At 36.9% G+C, this 22,846-nt stretch overlaps 1 protein-coding gene across 3 annotated transcripts in view; it reads right to left on the minus strand.

Moving 5' to 3' along the window:
- The window catches only part of ITCH (itchy E3 ubiquitin protein ligase), a 94,774-nt gene that overhangs the window by 21,387 nt on the left and 50,541 nt on the right, over positions 1-22,846 (minus strand). For all 3 annotated transcript variants that reach the window (XM_081148924.1, XM_081148925.1, XM_081148926.1), the window contains 8 exons: positions 21,299-21,456; positions 19,297-19,486; positions 17,833-17,928; positions 15,936-16,110; positions 11,708-11,777; positions 6,689-6,773; positions 2,105-2,233; positions 1,237-1,309 (listed from right to left, as the gene is read on the minus strand). In XM_081148924.1, coding sequence (XP_081005050.1) covers positions 1,237-1,309; positions 2,105-2,233; positions 6,689-6,773; positions 11,708-11,777; positions 15,936-16,110; positions 17,833-17,928; positions 19,297-19,486; positions 21,299-21,456 — 976 coding nt within the window. The remainder of the gene's footprint in view (positions 1-1,236; positions 1,310-2,104; positions 2,234-6,688; positions 6,774-11,707; positions 11,778-15,935; positions 16,111-17,832; positions 17,929-19,296; positions 19,487-21,298; positions 21,457-22,846) is intronic.

A 22,846-nucleotide genomic window follows, 5' to 3' on the forward strand; every position in this document is an offset into this window, starting at 1 on the left:
AAATGATCTATCAAAAAACCAAAAGGGTAACATTTTATTTACTTTTATCTTTGCTTACAGAAACAAGTAGATTCTGAATATGACTGTATATTTAAGAATGATTATGCATTTGTGAGCCTTCATGCTAATTATAGACATTGATATATAAAACACAGGAAAACAAGATCTCATATGCACCAAGCTTACTTACTAAGTCAAATAAATCTTCAATTTTATTTTCAAAAAGCAATTCAGATTCTTCTTGCTTGCCCAGTTAATTACAAGTTTGAAGTTAAAAAATATTCATTAAAGTAATATTTTAAATAGTACATTAATTTTATTTAGAACCCATAATGAAATCATTAATTCAGTAAATATTTATTTATACATCAGAAATACTTGGTCACATCTGAGAAAATAGTGTGAATATAACCACATATATGTATCTATCAAAGTGATACATATATATAGGGGTGCCCCCAAAAAATGTATATACACTTTAACAGCTGATAACTCACTTAATTTTCACTCCTTTTCAGGTTTAACTGATTTGAAATAATGGGTAAAGCCAGACTAAGCTTTGAATAAAGAAAATTTATCCTAAAGTGCCACTAGACTTTTTTTTATGGGGTACATAAAAGATAAAGTTTACAGGTACAAAACTGGCAACAGTCGATGAATTGAGGGCACACAAATACCGAATGAAATAATTCTTGAAGTTTGCAATTCCATTGCTTCACGTTATTAGCAGTGCCTGGACCAGAATGGTCACCAGTTTGAAAACAGGCATTGACAAAAAATTTATCCATTTCTGTAGATTCTTTTAAATTTTGAAACAAACTGTATTTTAATAAACTCTGACTTTATAATCATTCTAAGTGCACATACATTTTTTGGGGACACCCTGTATGTATGTATCAAGCAAATGCTAGCTATGAAAGGGGCTAGTTATAATTTATACATCAGAAAATGTTTTAACTCATTTGAGGATTTCTGCAACCTGAACATAATGGTTACTGGAAAGAGAGAAGCATTGTTTTCTTATTTGAATGGTTTCAAATTTATTATTGTGGACAAAAGAAGCTACAAATTATATAACTGATCAATCTATTTCCTTGCCTTAAAAATAGGAGAGATTCCGAAGCTTCACATTTTACCTCTTTTTCTATAAGTTAATTATTTTCATAATCACTGACTGTGTAATACAAGCAAAATAAACAAAAGAAAGGGAGTACAGAAATATATCCCAATACTAACCTGACACCAGAACCGGAAATACTGAAACTTTGCCTTAAAGTCCCGTACATAGGCTATCTGGGGTCCATTGTCTCTGAGGAAGAATGGAAATATGACATATATAGCTGTAAGATAAAATTTTGAAGGAAAGCAAAATACCATACTCCCTCCAAACTCAGCAGTCAAATATGAAAACACCCTAGTAGATAGCATAATCCTACCACTGCCTTTTAAAATGTTTATTTCCCAGGATTATTTTTAAGTAAAAGACAGAAATAAATTTTCATCTTTTTAAAGCCAGTGTTGTGACATTTTCTCTTATATACAGCCAAATCTAACAGGACTATAAAGTAGGTGCTATCTGAGAATGTTGTCTATCCCCCAAATCCATTCTCTCCTTTGTCCTTAAATCAGACTCTTGATATTTACCTGGGCAGACTGCTACCTAGGATAAAGATTACATTTCCCAGTGTGGCTGTGAGACTTAATGAGTTATAAGTGGAACTGTTGTATAGGACTTCGAGAAAGGCTCTTTTAAAGAGAGCTGGAAAAAGATTTTTTTCTCTTTTCAATTTGTTCTTTTTATTCCAGCCTACAGTGTAATTATGACAGCATCAGAAATCAGAGATTAATTAGTGAGTAGTACTGTACTGATAATTTCTGAATAGTCCCATTTAGTGCTGTGTGCAAAGATGGTAACAAATATGAAAAGTCTATAGGAGAAAATATTCAAGAGAGTAATGGAAATACAAAATATTTAGTGAACAGAAATCTATGGGCAGGCCAACTCATGAAACAGTAACAACTATACTTCTTGCTAATTCAGATCCTTTACATCAAAATCTTGGAATCAGTTTTTCTTTTAATCTACAATGTTTAGAAAACTTACAGGGCAGATTTTCCAGTGCGGGGATCTATATAGGTGGTGGTTCTTCTATTGTGGTCCACAAAATATGGAATTCCATCAACTGTGAATCTCATTTCCCAGCCTTCAGGTAAGGGCTTTTCATTTAACTGACTAAAGAACATAGAAAAATATATAAACAAAAAATGTTAAAGAGATGATTGTTTGCCAAACGCAGAAACTAAAACCACACATAAATGCACTTGGAATCTTCTAGAAAACCATTTAGTCCAGTATATCCAGTTGTTTACTAGATCTCTTAGATATACCCTCTTTATTCCATAAGCATGTTAATGTGTCAACAGGCCCATCCACCACCACTCAGTCCTTTCCTACCTACTTGACTTGATTCCCCAGCTACCTAATAACCCACCTAAACACCCCAACGGTAACCAAGTTCTGCCCATTCTGCCTTAGAAGTCTTCATGTTCACCACTATTTTCAATCTCCAGCACCATCCTTATGCTGGCTTTATTCCTTTCTCCTAAACTTTCACAACAGCCACCTAACTGGGTTTTTCCTGCCTCTGGTCTCACTCTGGTCCTACACTCATTTATTTCACATTGCTGACAGAGTACTAAACAGAGATCTGATCAAATCAGTTCTCTCCTTAAGGTGCTATCACTGTTCACCACTACCAATAATAAAATCTAAGCTGGATGTGAAGGCGATCTGGCTGTGACATCTGTCACCCCACTGATAGCCAGGATTGAATCGACTGATCTGGCTGGCTAGCGGGTGTCCCCTTCCTCCCTCCCCACTTCATGTGCATCCCTCCAGAAGCTGCATGACTTTCCCCAATAGAGGAGAGGATCGTTCTTTGGTTAAGGGTATACTGAGTAAGAGTAACTGCGCTCCCCTGCTAGAAGCTCCATACAAGCTCTCATGGTCCACTTGTAGGAGAATGTAGAGTAGTCAAGCTTCTGAGACTCCAGACATATCCAAATGAGGCGCTGCATGTGGAGTCTGCCATTCTTGGGGGAATAAAAAAAACTATCTAGCCCAGCTGGGCATGGCTCAGTGGTTGAGCATCGACCTAGGATCCAGGCAATCAAGGTTCGATTCCCGGTCAGGGCACATGCCTGGGTTGAGGGCTCGATCCCCAGTGGGGGAGTGCAGGAGGCAGCCGATCAATGACTTTCTCATCATTGATGTTTCTATCTTTCTATCCCTCTCCTTGCCTCTTTCTGAAATCAATAAAGATATATTTAAAAAAAAAGAAAAGATCTAAACTATTACATCTCGTACTCACTTACTCTGCCCTCAAATCCCTTCTCTGAACTCTGTGATTTCATAGTGTTTAATAATGGTATCACCAATTCCCTAAACAAGACACAATCTGTCACACCTCCAAGGGAAACCTTTCCTCTTGTCCAGAATCTCTATTATTCCTGGTAAGGCAGCTCAAGTATCCTTTATGAAGTATTCCTATCCACTTAATATCCATCTTTAGACCTTACTTAATCTCTCTGAACTTTAGTTTCTTTGTCCATAAAGACAGAGATAACAATGTCTGTATAAGACGAATATATGAGAAATCAATTAGATAATACAAGTAAAAAGCTTAATAATGAGCTTATAATGAGCACATAATGATCCCTCAAACTATTATTATTCCTCCTACTATATACTGATCGTTCTCTTCAGGTCTCTGAAGTACTTCCTTCATACTGCTAGCACAGCACTTATCAAGTATTTCAGTTTGTGTTGTCTGGCACAACTTCCCTCCCTGAAAATATTACATGAGTTTTAAAATAGGAGCTAGATTATAAGGAAATAGTGACTTGATTTTCATTTGTTATATATTAAAATAATTGAGGCATTAGTATAAATATTCAAAACTGCATACTCCTGAATCTAAGAAACTTATCTTTACATTTAAACATGACACGAGGACGAGCAGGAATCACTGAGTGCCTCCTCCGCCACTTGTGCCTGTGCACTCTGCGTAACAGCAGCCTGTCTTCTTAGCTATTTGGGTGTAGTAAGTGTCCCAAGTTTTATTCATATTTGCCAGGTTTTTCCCCTCTATTCTATATCTTCAATTTTTCCATCTGGTGGGTTTGGTGAAAGACAGAACACTGGAAATGTTCCAGTTCCCATCAGAAAGGAAGACAGGGAGGAGTTGGAGGCACTGAAGCTCATGTTTTACAGAGCCACTGCTGCGCACAGGAATGTCATTTTCCTCAAGTGTACTTTAGAAGCACAAAAGGCTGAGAACCATTACACAGAACAGTATTTTGTAAACTATGTCAAGAGGATCAGGACATTTAGCTGTATTCACAGAACTAAGGACACAATGTCAGATAAAACAGACTACCAAAATTTTAAAAAAGGTAACACTTCTCATGCGTTGTAACTATATTTGCAAAACAGACTTAGTTGTTATCTTAAAAACAAATTGGATAGAACTGGGTCATTTTTTTAAAAAAAATATCTTTATTCATTTCAGAGAGAGGAAAGGAGAGGGAGAGAGAGAGAGAAACACCCATGATGAGTCATTGGGGATTGAGCCCTCAACCAGGGCATGTGCCCAGACCGGCAATCAAACCTCGATCTCCTGGATCCTAGGTCCACGCTCAACCGCTGAGCCACACCCGGCCCAGCTGGGTCATTTGTTTTAAAATAGGATGCTAACTTTAGTTCTGAAACTTTAAAGGAACAAGGGGGAACAAAAAATGTAGCAATCACAGTAAGGTGACACGGTGTATTCTACCCTTAGAGACAGAATTTTAAAGAGGAATTAGAAATGTTACTTTTGAAATTCTTAATTCTTCCTTTTTGGAAAATTAAAAATATTTAAGTTAAATACCATAACTCCATAAAAAAATGTGATTTTTTGGTACCCAGAAATAGATTTTAAATTTAAAGCATCCCTTTTGAACAGCAGTTCTTAAAACTTTGAGCCATGAACATGATAAGTGAAGAATTAATCATACCTAAACAGAGGTCTGGCCTTTGCCCTCGACTACTGAGAGCTAATCTCTAGGCCTCTGCAATGTCTTGCCTGTCAGAAGTATCTTTGTTTGCTTGGAGGCTTTGAACATCAGACAGTCAACAATGTGTTTTATGATTGAGACTTTGGGATATTCCACATCGGTTCTGACCTCTGGCGTAACTGAAAACTGAAGGTATTAACCCAAACTCTGAAGAAGGGCTGGAGACTAAAGGTTAGCCACATAGGCAGTACACGATGGGAGCCTTAGTAAAAACTCTGGATACCAGAGACTCAGGTGAGATTCCATGGTTAGCAACATTCCACACATACTGTTCCACGTTAATTGTGGGTGTCTGGAACTCTCTTAGACTCTGCCCTTTTCATCCCTTTCTTCTGTTGGGTCTAATTTGTATCCTTTCCCTGTAATAAATGGGACTGAGTACAAAAGGCTTCAGTGAGTTCTAGTCTCTCTAGTGAGTTATCAAACCTGAAAGTGGTTGTGGGGACACCCAAATTTGTAGCCAGTTGGTCCCAGCTTATGGCTGTCTAAAGTGAGGGCAATTGTGTAGAGGGTGTGCTCTCTGACTATATACCTTGCCAAATTTCTTGCAGAACTGAATCCTTCTGGCAGTCGGATAAGTGCATAGTATTACCTATTGTTATGAGCTGAATTGTGTACCCCCTGCAAATTCACGTTAAAGTCCTAAATCTCAGTACCTCAGAGTATGACCTCATTTGGAAATAGGGGTCATTGAAGATGTGATTAATTAAGATGAAAATGGTGGGCCACTAATCCATTATGACTGTTATAAAATTTGGACACACACACAGAACGAGTGCCATTTTAAGACTGGAGTTATGCTGCCACAAGCCAAGGAACCACGAGAAGCTAGGAGAGAAGCCTGGACTCAGTCCTTCCCTACTGCCTTCAGAAGCATAGCCCTCCAAACACCTTGGTCTTGTAGCTTCCTCAACTATGAAACAAATCTCCGTTGTTTAAGCCACAGGTACTTTGTTAAGGCAGCCCTAGCAAATGAATGTTACACACCATTACATAATGTTACAAAGAAAAGCAATCATATATACATAGTTATCAAAATATTAAAAAGACAACTTTATAACAATGTGACTCTATTAACTAGCTAGTTCTTGCAATGATGTATGTAAACAATATTTTGATATATCGGCAACAACTGAAGAATGATATAAAAAACCTGTGATCTCTACTGGTGGCAAAGTCCTAAACATTGCTAATTCTATGGTTGTAGCTTACAATCACAATGGAAGGAAACAGGTTGATGAAACCGAATGTTTAATTTTTCTCTAAGTCACATACTCCCTGAATTTTATCCAGTTGATCCCAGGTTGCAAAACTCTGCTTTAGAATTACTTATCTGGTCTTATTAATAATAAGTAGGTATTTTTGAATATTTAAGTGTATTGGCATAAACCAGGGAGTTTTTTCCCCCTATACTCTCAAGAAATCCACATCCATTATATGAAATAGTATAATTTTTTCTCTTTATAAGGTATGTGGGTGAAAGACTATGTAACTGATCTTTTTCATAACTGAATCAGACACGGTACAAATTTAAGAGGTTATCTATAAATTAGTAACTGAAAGTTCTTACCCTTGACTTCTGGGGTCTTCCCACTGTGTAATACGAGTGTTGTGGTTGACAAAATATACTCTACCATTGCCGTCCGTTCTCTTCTCTTAAATGTAAACAAAAAAACACAAAAAAAACACAAAGACAAAGCAAAGCATTAGAGCTGGCACAGTCTTCTTCCTCAAACTAAAATAATAAGATGAGCTGAATTTGCCCATTTCTCATTGTGCTGATTTTGTAGTTTTTAAGTCACATACTACTAAAGTTATAAAAATATAACTACATCCTAGAAACTAAACAGACTTAATTCAAAATGTCCTGCTCACAGAACTTTTCTGCTCAATCCAACTGACCGCAGCACAATTAATTAATCATTTTAACTTTTCATAGATGGCTTCATTTATCCTTAGCAGTCCCATGGGGTAAGTGGTTTTAGTTTATCTTGAAAGAAACTCAGACAGGTTAAGTGATCTGCCCAAAATCTCAGAATTAAGTGGCAGTGACGCAATGGAAACTTAAGACTTCATTCAGGCATTTTTTTCATACCACACCATCTCATTTCTAAAAATATAATGGGGGTAATATAACCTAATTGTTTGTTACATGCTTGGCATTATTCATCTAGGAAACACACAGTTTCAACATATGTCCTATTCCTTAACATACCCAGCTCCCACACCCTAAATATCTATTGTAAAGTCCTGCACAGGGCTCAGCTCTGATTCCCTGCACCTGCAGCTGCTGCTTGTCCTGCTCCCCTCGGCTCTTGCTTCTGGAGTCTCCTTGGTTTCCTGCTCCTTTTCTATAAAAGTTTCCCTGCTTCCCTGAGCTCTGTCATTAAGGTCCAGAAGACAAGTGGAGTCATTTCCTCATTTAATAACCACATAATTTTAAAACCTTAATATTAATATTGTTCTGAACTATTGACTTCTCTGCTCTATTACCAAGTAATTCTTCAATAGATAGTCTCTTCCTGTATCTGAATGTTTTTAATTTGGCCAACATGTCTCAAAATAAATAACTGAAGTATTAGAGTACAGAATATACTCCAACTTTTTTAAAAAGCAGTTTCTAAAAATTAGCAACATTCAAACAAACTTTTAAACTTAATTTCATGATAATAAAGCCAATTTTTATGTCCCATGGTTTGAAAAGTTGTATCTATTTTTAAAGTAAATTTTATTTAGAGCCTTTAGATCTTTCTTTAAGCAAGATATTGCAAGATGAGTCTTAGGAAAAGTTATATAGCCTTGTCAAATTAATATTTGTTAACTTTTAACAATATCCCCAGCACTGTTTCCATGATTTCATGTAGCAGTGATGATATAGGGGTTCAGAAGGTATGTAATTTGTGAGTATCATGAACCCACTCTGGATAGGCATATCAGCTGAGACTAAAATAGAAACAGAACTCCGGGTGTGCATGATATACATAAAAATGGTACCCTTCATCTTTGACACACTGAATATTAACACTGGCTTCGCTGACCACAGTATCTTGAGTGTGGAAACATGTAACCAACTTTAAGGATAATCAACTTTAAGGTTGATTCTGAGGCAAAAAGAAGCACCTACAGTGCTACATGACAACAAAATAAGTTCATGTTCTTGGCAGTCACATTAAATATTTATTTTTAAATATATCTTTATTGATTTTAGAAAGAGGAAGGGAGAGGGGGAGAGAGAGAGATAGAAACATCAATGATGAGAGAATCATTGATCGGCTGCTTCCTGCACGCCCCCGACTGGAGATGGAGCCCGCAACCCGGGCATGTGCCCTGACTGGGAATGGATCCGCAATCTCCTAGATCCTAGGTCGATGCTCAACTGGTGAGCCACACCTGGCCGGGCAGTCACATTAAATTTAAATTTTTAAAATGTATTTTCAGAATCTATAAATTTGATTCCAAAGAATTTTGCAGAGTAATTTTTATCATCTAAAAATAAGACACTAAGTGCATAGCTAAGCACGTATTCATCTTTTATCTGCCATGCAAGTTCAGATTTCAGGGCCAAAGATTTTCTCATCAAAAGCTAACATGAGGCAAGATAAAGTTAATAGGAAACTTATTTATTATTATGTTCTAAGTATATACTGCTGATATCAGCATATCTTGGAAGAGGCTGTGAAAAACAAAATTTCAAAGGTGGATGCACCTGCAAACTGAAGGATCATCTGCTCAATGAGAGGAAGAACTGTGGCTGTAGAACTGATTTCTTTGTTACAAAAATCACATGATAAACAATACTGAAATTACTGAACATCAAACCTGAATGCACATCAGAGCACTTCCTGACCTGGTGAATAAAACAGTAAAAAGGAGAAGATGCTTCTTGTTCTATGGATTCTTTCAGAGCAACTCTGAAAATGAAGAAATATCTTTACACCTGAATGGTAAACCCAGCTATACAAAGGCCTATTAGAAAACATTTTGAACTAAAAATATTTTGTTAGCCAGCCTCCATAATATCCATGTATTAAATAATTCTTTACTTCAAGATAGTAATGTCTAGCACTAGCATATAGAAGTCTGAAAAGGTGAGGAAATTGGATTTAAGTATATATGTTGTCACGAAAATAATGCTGTCAATTCCATAATGTAACCATAGAATATAAACTGGGATTTTATTTCCTGGGTCAATCCTGAGGGTATGTCATCTGTCACAGTACCAGTACTGTCAATGGTTCCACAAATAAGGCACATGCCCCAAAGGCAGACAGTGAAAAGCAATGCTCAGTCTGAGTAATAGGATGGTCATGAACTCATTTAGGAAGGGGGTACAGTTCAACTTCAGGAGTGTGACACCTAAAAACAAGCAGAATGTATGTAAAATAAGCAAGGTAACATTCTCATCACCCAGATAAGCTGGGACTGCGTGTTTACAGGAAGTATTTTAGGGAGATGTTGGCTAAAGTAAATCTGAGGAAGACCTGCTGATGAGGATAATGGTAAATACAGAAGGCGAGGACTGGCTGGCAGGAAAAGCTTTCAGAATAAAGACAACAGGCTGCAGCTCATGCTCCTATGAGCAAGAGCCCATTTTTCTTAATGGCTACTCTGGAGGAGTAAAACTTTCTGTGTTTCTGACAAAAGCCACAGAATCACAGTTTTTCTGCAATAAAATTAAAAGGACAAATAGATGACCTTCACATATATCCTTTTGGTACATCTATTTCTTTTCTGTAATGCAGCACAAACAACTCAAGAAATAAAGCTGAGAAATCCATCCATGTCCTGGAATGCAGTCTGACAGGTCTGGTTCAATATGCCTCATAAGGCCAGCATCCCCTCCTCTAAAGTGACTTTGTATTAACCATGCACTGTCCACTCTGAGGCTCCAACAGAGCCAAAAGACTCCTTACTAAACTGCTAGGCTTTGGTGAAGACAGAAATTTACTACTTTCACATGCCCTCCTTTTGTTTCAAGCTGGTAACAATAACAGTTATAAGTATGACCTATTATATTTTTTACTCACAAGAGTATTAAGGATAAATAACCTCTTAAGAGCAATGGGGTTTCTGAGGCAGGCTTATAGAGCCAGTATCATTTATTGCCCAGATTCATGTGATCTTGACACATCAATTTTCCCCCTCTATTCCTCAGTAAAGTAATGCTAAAGCAATCTATCTTAGGGACCAATGCTTCCCAACAAGACTATCTAGAAATATCACTTTCTGAATTTATTCCAATATTATGAAATATCTACAGCTCTGTTTCCATAACAGGCTTTACTTTTCTGTTTTCCACTTTCTATATTCCCTTTGGCTTCCATGAAAAATTGTTCCTATACTGTCATATAGTATATTCCAGAAACTTGCTACATTGCTATGACATATAACACTATAAAACAGAATCTGGTGTATTAACAAAGTTTTAATAATTAAGTACCAAGTGCACTCAATAACAGAGCCTGCTAATGTGCTCCATGGTATAGCACACACAGTCACCATCCTTCCATGTGCCCCTTCCACTGTTCTTTCAGGTAACATCAACTCAGCCACACTCTGAACTGTGTATTGGAAGCACCAATGTGATCAAAATACTTTTTAAGTTTTTTATTTTGAAATAATTATTATTCACAAGATGTGGCAAAGTCATTCAAAGAAATTTCATGTACCCTTCAACCAGTTTCCCACAATGGTGATGATATCTTTTATAGCTGTAATACAGTATCAAAATCAGGAAACTGACACTGGTAAGTTACTGTCACCTACAAATTTTATTCAATTTTCACCAATTTTTAAAGCTGAATTCATTTAGGTGAATGTATAGTTTTATGCACTTTTATCCCAGGTACAGATCTGTGTAATCACCACCACGGTCAAAACAGAGAACTCTTCCACCACCACATAAGAGCTGCTTACGTTACTGCCTGTATTTGTACTCAGCTACCTTTAGCTCTGTTTCCTGGTAACTATTAATCTGTTTTCCATCTCTACAGTTTTGTCATTTTGAGAATGTTATATAAACTGAATCATATAGTATATAATCTTTTGAGATTGACTTTTTAAACTAAGCAGAATGCCCATCAGATTGCTGTATGAATAATCCATTTCTTTTTATTGCTGAACAAAAATATTTTTAAACTTTAGAAAAATAATTCTAAATCCCAATAAATGTTTACTATAATAAAAGGTCAACTCAGAACTTTTGGAAAATGTAATGCCTATTTGGCACACTGAATTAAACCAATATACCCCGCCTAGCCAGGCATAGCTCAGTGGCTGAGCATCGACCTAGGATCCAGGAGATCATGGTTTGATTACTGGCCAGGGCACATGGCCGGGTTGAGGGCTCGACCCCCAGTTGGGGGCGTGCAGGAGGCAGCCGATCAATGATGACTCTCTCATCATTGATGTTTCTATCTCTCTCTCTCCCTTCCTCTCCCTGAAATCAATAAAGATATATTTAAAAATAAAATAAACCAACACACTCCAAAATATTCCCAGGTATTCACTTAAGCAAGAGCAAGACATCATCCATAAATATTTGATTTTAAAAATCAACAAATTGAATGAAAAAATTTATGTAACTTACCCCATCCAGGTGGCAGGGGACCAAGGGGGTCAAATTCCTTGTTTTGTGATGTAGCAAACAAATCTTGATTCTAAAAAGAACAACAAAAAAGGTGAAATACTGAACTTAGACAACCTGAGAGCAAGTGTATGAGTTCTGATATGTCTTTCCTGGCCATGTGCAACATAACACACTCTTAGAGAGTTCACATCTTAGATAAGTGTCACACTGTCATGGATAAATGCCAATACATTCTGGTGGAGAAAAAAATCTGTGCAAACATTATTTAACATTGAAATTCAAATATTACAAATATATAATCCTCACCCCAAATAACCACTTTTTTTCCTTTTTAACTACAAATCAGTAAGTTACAAAAATACAGGGCTGGGCAAAATAGGATTAAAGTTGTGAGTAAATGAAACAGAGTTTATTCCTGTATTATTATTTATTATTGTATTATTTCCCATACAAACTGTAAACCTACTTTTGCTCACCCGACTTTAACTCCCCAACAGCCATTTATAAATAACAGTACTCTGTCATCAGAACTGAGAAAAACCTTCTGTATCTAAATCAAAAAAAGAGGAGCACATACAGAGCACAGTATATACAAGGAACTGTGGGAAGAGAGCTGGGGGAGCAGGAAGAACAGGCTGTCAAGTGAACAGGAGAAAAGAACTAGAGTGGAGAGGGGTTGGTAAGCCTAGACCTACATGAAAGATTCTTAAATTTCTGTCTGCAAGTAACCCACTGCTGGAGAAAAAGTGGTGGCTAGATAAAAGCAGAAGTCAACTACTGGACAAAGAGATGCAAATGCAATACTTACTCTGTGCAGGGTTAATGCATGTGTTTGGTTTAAACGTGTAATAAAGTGGGGTAACTTGTGGTCTCTCTCTCTCTAAGATTTGGTTAAGCCCTTTCTCCTTTAGTAAAACAGGGCAAATAAATAATAAACTCCTTTTAAAAAAATTATTACAGAAAAAAATAAACAAGTAAATTGGACACTGCAGCCCATATATCCAGCACCACGATTCAACAATTATCAAGACTTTGCCACATTTCTTTTCTTCTTTGCTGAAGAAAATTAGTCATTGCTCCACTCCTTTGTATTTTAGTATGCCTTTCAAAAACATGTGAACACAGTCTTATATAACTACAAGTACCACACCTAGCAACAATCAATGTTAATGTTATCATCTTATTTTAAAATACTCAACCCCTACCTAAATGCCTCTGATTGCTTATTTGTTTACATCAGAATCCAAAGTCCTCACATTACATTTGGCTGATTCCTTAAGTCTCCCATCTATAGTAGTTCCCCACACTCTTGTTTTTTCCCCATGCCACTGACTTATTGCAGAAACTGAGTTAACTAATTGAAAGTTTTGAAGCTTATGAGAAAGATGCCCACTTCTGACTTATCAGCTCTAGGAAGACAGACCTGTCAGGAACTGGCCTTGCTTGTCTTGATAGATATGATTATGAAAAGGAGTAAGAATAGGGAGGCCAGGAAGAAATACTATAAAAGGTCTGAGCCTCATTATAGAACAGATCTGAAAAGTTTGGCATATGACAAACTATTTCGATAATTTTCTAATACACAAGACTCTCCTTCTGACTCTTCCTGGACAGATAAGCTGGGAAGCCATGGGCCAGGAAAAGCTATCACACAATGTTACTACTTCATCAACCATATACATTCTGAGGTTAAAAATGCTGGTGCAGCCCTGGCCAGTTTGCCTCAGTGGTTGGAGTGTTAGCCCACAGACGGAAGGGTCTCAGGTTCAATCCCAGTCAAGGGCACATACCTCGGTTGCAGGCTTAATCTCCAGCCCTGGTCAGGGCGCCTGCAGGAGGCAACCAATTGATGTGTCTTTCTCACATTGATGTTTCTCTCTCTCCCTCTCTTGCTTCCACTCTCTCTGAAGAGCAATGGAAAAAATATCCTCGGGTGAGGATTAAAAAAAAATTTTTTTTAATGTTGGTATATGGGAGTCTACTGCCCTGTAACTGGAGTCAGAACAAACAAATAGCAACTAAAAAACAAACAAAACCATGGACAATGAGGTAAAAGCTAAATTCAAGCAAAGTTCTAAAGACTTTGAGTATCAAACTTGTCAGGTTTACAATACGCTGTACATGCTCCATAAATTTGCTAATCTGCCTTTAACAGAATGTTTTAAAAGATTATGCATTGCAAAGGTAAGATATAGGGCACATTTACAATTGTGGATGTGAGAGAAGAGATGAAAACTAATACTTCTCTGCATGTAGAATGTGCCAAACATATGAGAAACTTTATTTTACAGAATCCTCAAGAAAACCCTCTGAGGTAATTGTAGCATTTTATAAAATAATGAGTCTTGATAAGGTTAAGTAACTTACTCAAAATCATATAGAGAAAGTAACTGTGGAACCAGGATTTGAACCCAGATGTGTCTGACTCCAAAGCCCATGCTCTTTCCACTGGACACCCACGTGGAAACTAGCCTTAAAGAAGCTAGGAAACCTAGGTATTCAAACCTAGAAATTTGTCCAGGCATACCAAAGGTGATTATAATTTAGAAAGAAAAGAAAATATAAAACAGCATAGAAAAAAAAGGGTAAGGTAGATAAGAGACAAAAATTGATTTCACCTCTAAAACCACTGTGAAAGGGCCCTAGCTGGTTTGGCTCAATGGTTAGAGCGTCAGCCTGTGGACTGAAGGGTCCCGGGTTTGATTCCAGACAAGGGCACATACCTCAGTGGCAGGCTCCATCCCCAGCATGTGCGAGAGGCAACCAATCGAAGTGTCTCTCCTTCTCTCTCTGTCTGTCTCTCTCTCTCTCCCACTCTCTCTGAAAAGCAACGGGAAAAAATATCCTCAGGTGAAGATTAAGGGGGGGAAAAAAAACCCACTGGGAAAGGGAATATAGTGATAGCTGTCTACAGAAGGTGGCAGAAAAAACTGTAATATAAAAAAAGTTATCTTAGTCATAACCAGGGAAGGATGACGATAAAGGTGAATTTGTCAGTGAGTGATACCTACTATGGTGATGGGGTCCAAGAAATACACAGGAACATGGAGAAAAGAAAACGAGACAATGCCTCGTGAAAACAGGTGCATTTATTCTGATGGACTCTAACAGGGACTGTACCAATGGTGATGGAGGGGAAGAGATGGCAGTGAAGAGAGTCAGCTTCTCTTGAACTCCTGGAGAGCTTTCTTCTGTTTAAGTTCTATATACTACTCAAAACAAATCCCTCCTGTTTGTCACGTAGAATTAAATTTCTCCAAGAACTACTTTCCTTTTCTCAGAGAAAAGATGTGATTTGAGAGACCGTAAAATTCCTAGCACCAAAGATTGTATAACAAGCTATTAATACATTTTGGTGTATATCACTATTGCTGCAATATTGCTCTAAAGAAAAATATGTAAAATTTAAACCATTTCAAAAAAGGAAATGTTTTTATACCAAAGATAATTTGATTTTGAGGCCAGAATGAAACATTTAACATAACACTATAAGAAAGCAAATTTCTGGCCCAGCCGGCGTGGCTCAGCAGTTGAACATGGACATATGATCCAAGAGATCTTGATCTTGGTTCGATTCCCAGTCAGGGCACATGCCTGGGTAGCTGGCATGATCCCCAGTGGGGGGCGTACAGGAGGCAGCCCATCAATGACTCTCTCATCATTGATGTTTTTATCTCTCTCTCCCTCTCCCTCCCTCTCTCTGAAATCAATAAAAGCATTAAAAAAAAAAAAAGGAAAGAAAATTTCTGTAGTCTCCCAGAGCACCAAATGATTTATGAGGTATGTTTTACCTTTTATACATTACAAAGTGATTCAATTCTATCATTAGTTCTATATAACCACTCAAAACTCAGGTGTTCTTAGACCCAAGTCTTCAAACGTTCTGATAAATTAGGCAGTACTAAATTCAGAACAGCTGTAATTCTTTTCAAATTGCTTGGATTTATTTTTACTATTCTTTTGTCCATGGTTTTTAAGTTATCCTAATATCTTTTTTATTTTTGACATTAACAAAGTAAAGGAGGTTGAGCTTTAGTAAATTTCAGAGGAAAGAACAGATCATATACACAGAATAGTCAAGATAATGTCTAAAAATAATATCAACAGCAACAACTGGGTTGCCATCCCACTTATACCTTCATTCTAATTAGTGGTTTACATTTCATATGCAGGAAAAGGTTAAAAACCAAACACTTTTGTTAAGTTTGTAATGCAACAGGTTGCTCACCCCATAAATGAACCTCTGATTAAACTGCTGCATTGCTCCTTGAAGCTGACTACGTTGGAGCTGCCACTGCTCATAGTTCCGGACCGATTCCAATGTTGGCCTCTGCCACGTTGTTGTTCTTGTGAAATGGTCAACGTAATAAATACGTCCCATGTTGTCAACTCTGCGTTCCCAGCTAAATCAGAACAAAAACAACCTAATTCAACAAATACTTGTGAAACAGATAAGAATTAAACAGGACTTATCTTGGCCCTGGTGCATGTTTGGTAACATTTTACCTTGAGAAACTACTTTTGATTTACCTGAAACCTTTTATTTTACGTATTTTGAAATGGTCTATAAGTAGAACTTAAATATACTGTCTATTTAGTAAGTCTCAAATAGTCATTAAGAAAAAAGTTCTCATTTTCTTGCCAGTGTTCTTGTCGTTGTTGCAAACTTAATAGGGACACAATTTATACATAGAGCCTTTCACAGATATCAAAAAGCACTTTCTGACAAGAATACAATTATCTAATTTATCAATTCAAATGGGAGCATAATATTAAATAAACAATGCTATAATAATGCCTTCTACCTGGTTGATTGTTTAGGGTTCTTCCCAATATTCTGATATCATAAATAGTAAAATAATAAATACCTTTAATATGTAAAAAAAGTGTTTTCTTCCTTTGTATTATTTCATTTTTTAAAAAATATATCTTTATTGATTTCAGAAAGAGGAAGGGAGAAGGAAAGCAAGAAAGACGAAAATATCAATGATGAGAAAGTCAGTGATCGGCTGCCTTCTGCACGCCCGCCACTGGGGATTGAGCCTGCAACCAGGGCATGTGCCCTGACTGGGAATCAAATCTCGATCCGCTGGATCATAGGTCGATGCTCAACTGCTGAGCCATGCCAGCCAGGCTGCATTACTTCTTTAGGACAAATTTCCTACAGGAAATTACTAAAAGTGTGTGCATTATTATAATTATACTTCCAGTAAGAACTGTAATTTATACTACTACCAGCAATGCTATGAGGTAAAGTTCCTCTACAATTTCACAGTAAATATCATCTGATAATTTAACAAGTAAAATAGTACCTTTTAGGTGTATATTTAAGATTACTAGCACGATTAAATATTTCCCCATGCTTGCTACTGACTTCCCTTGAATAAAAATATTTTTCTTCCAATTATATAATTTAAATGTTCAATGTTTAACACCCTCTTTTAAAATATTCTTTAGCCCTGGCCAGGTGGCTCAGTTGGTTGGAGCATCGTCCCATACACCAAAAAGCTGAGGGTTCAATTCCTAGTCAGGGCACATACCTAGGTTTCAGATTGAATCCCTGGTCAGGGCACGTACAGGAAGCAACTCATCTATGTTTCTCTCTCACATCTCTCTCTCTCTCATCAATAAACATATCCTCAAGTGAAAATTTAAAAATAAATAAATAATTAATTAATAATAAATATTCTTTATTCCAATTATTTTGCAATGATTTCACTATTATATATTAACATTTTTTCATATAAAATAGGGACTTTATCATCATCTATATGATAGGGGCTGTAATTCTTATTCAGTTAAATAATTACTCTTGAAGAAACTAATCCCTAAAACCCTGTGGTTTGAGGCAGTTAAAATTCAGAAAGGAAAACTTGGAAGTAGCAAGACCTATAGAATCTTGCTATGAGTGAAATGAGAGAATCAGAAATGAGTGAAAATTAAAATCATTCATTATGCACTATCAATTCTCTGACTCTTTTTTTTCCTAGTGTACACCTACCACAAAACAAAGTGGATGGAGAAAAAAACAGGAAGAGTTGAAAAGAATGTGGTGAAGATTCTGTACAGACATAACCTATATTTCTGAATAAACATTTTTTCTCTTCTTTAATTCAGACACTTACCCAGGAGGTAGAGGTTCTGGCCTATCCCACGTTGTTCTTTTTTCAATATGATCTACGTAGTAAACTCGCCCATGCTGGTCCACTCTCTGCTCCCAACTTAAACACAAAATAAAAAAGGCTGGTATGGTACTTGTATGAGTAGCCTGGATTTTTAATTCCGTCTCTGCCTTTTTCTCTTATATGACCATATTACAGAACTGAGGCAAATCAGCATGTCAAGAATTTAGGAACAAAATCAAGAAATGTTATCCTGAGGGTGACACACAGTGGAGGAGATTTCTTCTGCAGAAGTATCAAGTACCTGCTCCAGGAGAAGCCTTGTATTTCTAAAGAGCCTTAAGGTTGACACACTTAGGAGACAAACTGTCTCGATCTGATCAGGGTACATGCAGGACTTGAGTGGAAAAGAAAGCTGTAATTAAAGCTATGAAATCTAAAGAAAAACTAATGAACTGCTAACTGAAAGACAAAGAAATATTTGGGTTCCAGACACACTGAAAGCAAAGAGTAAGACTAATCAGATGTGTCTGCACCGTGCAACAGACAAAGTCATTCTGAGTATTCTAGTCTCCTTGGTAGGTTTACCTCCAAAGTGTGGAGGACTAAACCATCATGGCTTCAAAGTGACAATCATTCTAAGAGCACTCAGCTTCTCTTTGGTATGCCCTGCACAAACAACTTTCTGATTTGGCTTCCCATGGAGGCTTTCCAAAAGGAAAATGGCCTAACTACCACACAAGTAATACATACTTTGCTTAGCCATTAAAATTTTCATCAAGAGCCCGGCCGGGCGTGGCTCAGTGGTTGAGTGTCAACTTAGGATCCAGGAGATCGGGGTTCGATTCCCGGTCAGGGGACATGCCCAGGTTGCAGTCTCGATCAATGACTCTCTCATCATTGATGTTTCTATCTCTCTCTCTCCCTTTCCTGTCCTCTCTCTGAAATCAATAAAGATATATTTAAATAAAAAAAAAAAATTTCATCAAGAGAGTTTAGCATTCTGAGCTCTGGATTAATGTGAATGCCACAATGTATACACATATATATTCTATTAGAGTATTATTAATTTTAAAAATAACCAGCAGTGATTAAAATGGGATTATGAGCACTAATTTTTCTCAGTTTCCTATTTTACTTTAAAAAGTGATTTCTTTTTTTCCCTTAAAAAAGGCAATTTGAATTAGGTGACTATTTTACTACTTGGTCTTGGTTAACCTTTCTGTGGTTCAGAGTCTTTCAGTTAAAAATAAATAAATTCTTCTACTTTGCCCTGGAAATGAGGGTAAAAATTTCAAATATGGCGAACTTTTTTGGGTTCAGTTTGACTCTATATCCCCACCAAAATCAGTTACAATTGCTTGAGGACAGCTTTTTAAAGAATGGGAGTTTAGTATTATTTTCCTTATTAGTAAGTATATACAGTCACCAAAAGAAAACAAATGTCAACCAAAAGCAGTTACTCACCCAGGTGGTAGAGGAGCTTGGGGTACAGGATTTAATGGCCTAGGGCCAGAGCCTCCAGATATAGTAAGAGGAATTATTAATCCAGACGTTGCTCCCTCAGATGTATTTGAATTTGTATTTGTTGGTGGCAGAGAGCCTGTACTAGATCCATCACTTTCAGAAGTGGCAGAAGGTGACCCATTGACAGATGCTATAAAAGATTTGGAAAAAAACAGGAAAACAATCTTTTATTTTCAGAAATTAGGATAACATTTTAACTTTAAAAAATAGAAAGGTAGATGAAAAATATAAAATTTAGTATGTGGATATGCAGGTAAGATGAACTTAATTAAAATAAATAATGGGAAACAGCCAATGGTCTCACTAAATAGGCTTGTTTACATTTTTTAGATTCTTCTATCCCATGTTCTATTTTAATTATGAAGAACAGATTCTGATTTCCTGATGCCACAGGAAATAAATGCTTTTAGAATAGGTGTGTTGGTATTCCATGATATTATTAAGTTCACTTAGTAATTTTCCAAATCCTTAAAACTGTCTCTCCTCTGAAACCCTGCAGATCAGAGATCAATTTTTTATATTAGTTATAATATGGAAGATCTGATTGATAAAGATGGTTATTAGGTACACAGTATATCGTCAAGAAATATTTGTTGACAAAACAATTCCTGGAGGAAGTCACCAATATTATGACAAAGTAGTATATGATCTTGAAGAATGGGAATATATTGTTAACACAATTATCTATAGAAAAACGGGGAAGATGTATAATTAAACACAAAGTCATTTAACAAAATAATTTGTAGACAACCAAGTTACTTTTCTAATATTTGGTTTAATTATTTTACATTCCCTGTCCACATACTACCAGAGGGAAATAATAAAAGATTAAAGATTTGTTCTGGCTAGTCAGGAAAAAAATGGATATTCTACCTGTAGATGTTTACATTTTTACCACATGAAGTATGTTCATTTGTTATATAAGTTTTGCTTTAAAATCTGAATTATCATTTAGCATTACTTGCCATTTATTAATTGTCTTTCTATAGGATATAATGAGAATAAGCAACCGGACCCTTAATTCTATGGCATACTAATGTCCAAACAGTTACAAACCCTGACAGAAAGTTACGTTATTATCTGTACGGCCTATAGTTTATATAATGTACATGTGATTTTCATTCTGAATAGAGCACAAGCCTTGTTAACGTCACCCCTGGAGGAAAAACTTAGGGAAAAGACAAGTCTTAGTTACCTAGAGAAAAGTCATTCTTAAGGCACACAGACAGAACCAGAGCTGGAAACCACAGAGCTCCTCATTGTTATCTTGTTGCACACATACCATCTCTATGGACTGTATTAATTTAACTACCCTCTACCCACCGGTGTAAAAGAAGTATGTGTCTCTCCGTTTTACTTTTTATCCAATCCCACCCCCTAATCTACCATCAACTGATTTCATGTAACTCTCCTTATGTCTCCTCCTTTGATTCTAATGTATAAAATAAGGTGCAAAATTGCTATTCTCTGGAGCATTTTCTTAATCTATAGAGATTTCGCTTCCTGACAATTGTCAGCTTGGTTCAAATAAAGTCTTATAAGGCTTTTAAAAAGAAAAAGCCCAGCCGGGCGTGGATCAGCAGGTTGAGCATCGACCTAGGATCCAGGAGATTGTGGTTCGATTCCCAGTCAGGGCACATGCCCGGGTTGCAGGCTCGATCCCCAATTGGGGGCAGGCAGGAGGCAGCCGGTCAATGACTCTCTCATCACTGATGTTTCTATCTCTCCCCCTCTCTCTGAAATCAATAAAGATATATTTTTAAAAAAATAAAAAATAAAAAAAAAGAGCATTCTTGGCCAAAATCTTTAATGTAATAATAGAGCTAGAAAACTAACCTAAAAGGGGTTCTTAAGACTTACCTGAGGATCAATTCCCAAACATAACATTATTTACAATCACAGTATAAGAGCAACATCCCTAGTATACGGCTGGAATACACACCTGGTCTACGTGGGGTAGGTGGAGGTGGCCGTGAAGGTCTTGGAGGCCTAGAAGGTTTAAAACCACCATTTGAGAGTGATGGAGAATTATTCCCATTGACCTTCCTATTTTCACCAGACCCTGCATCCTCAGGGTCTTCTGATCCATTTGTGTTCACTCTGGGTAAGAAGGGGGTAAAGGAAAGGGAAGGGAGAAAACAATGCTCTTTTAATTTAGGAAAAACTAGCAGGAAGACCAAAACTTAAGTTTTAGAAGTTTGAGAAAAGCTTTCTAATTTCTGGCCAGTCTTATCAAATACTCAAACAGCCCTTAGGTAGGGTCTTATATATAACCCTGAGAGTTATATATAAGTTATATATGTAAGTCATATATATAATCCAGAAATAGAATGAGTTAGGGCACAGAAGCACTTGGGACCATTCAAAACTATTAGGTACGCTGGTTCAGATTTCAAGTAAGTCTACTGAAGCCCTGTATAAGCAGAAACAGTCAAATTTTCAAAATCCCAAATGTCTTAGAAACAGCACTATTTCATCAAAAGCAAACATAACTTCACAATTTTCTTGATTTTCATTGGCTTTTAGGTTTGGGGCAAATTTGGGGCAGGGCTATTCCATGGCAGGAGAAAGAAGTACACTTATTTCCCAGGGGACACTCTCCTCCCATCCCAGAAAATGCTATACAAAATGTTCAAAGTTAATGATCTAGAGGAGAGGTGCCCAAAGACCTTTATTAAAGGAATTATCATTTTTTCAAAGCAATGACATCAACTGGAGGGAAAGAAAGAAGGGAGAAGACACTAAGAGGAAATGTCATTTTGAACTTTATTACTCCACCAGCTAAGTATAGTTGATTCCTTTTCCCGGGGGAATCTAGTCATGGATCAGAAAGCAGTTGGCAGATGTCCCAGCTAAGGCTCTGATACCTACTATCTAATAAGCAGCAAACCACTGCACATAATCCTGAACCATAATCCATAACAAACCTGAACAAAATAAAAGCTAATAGATTTCAGAAACCAAAATAGAGAGGCAGCACCATTTATTAAATTATTTCAAACTATGTTCCCAGAAGTACTTTAGGGCTTTTCTCCTTAAAGTATGATCTTTGAACCAGAAGCCAAGGGCAGTACATATGAGCCTGTGAAAAACGTACAATCTTGGACTCCACTCTCTACCTACTGTATCTGAACTAGCATTTTAACAAGATCTCCAGATATGTGTAAACAGTACAGTATGACAAACAATGCTTTGGGAGTTCCTCAAATGCTTATTTGTAATAAAGGGAACAGTTTATTAACTGGCAATCAGCACCTGGTTAGTGCTAATTGCCTGCAGGAAGGCCAAGCCACCTCAGAATATGAACTAAATGCAGGAAGAATCAGTTTTAACACTGCTCCCCTACCCCTAGCTGATGAGGTTCCAAACCCAGTTTGAGTCTAGACCCCTTTGAGACTCTGAGCATTACCTGGAGTAAATGATTCCAAAAAACCTTCTCAACTACAAAATTCACACTAAATTGCACATACAGTGGTAGTCAAATTTTAGG

The sequence above is a fragment of the Miniopterus schreibersii genome (assembly GCF_964146895.1).
Source record: "Miniopterus schreibersii genome assembly, chromosome: 10".
NCBI lineage: Eukaryota > Metazoa > Chordata > Mammalia > Chiroptera > Miniopteridae > Miniopterus > Miniopterus schreibersii.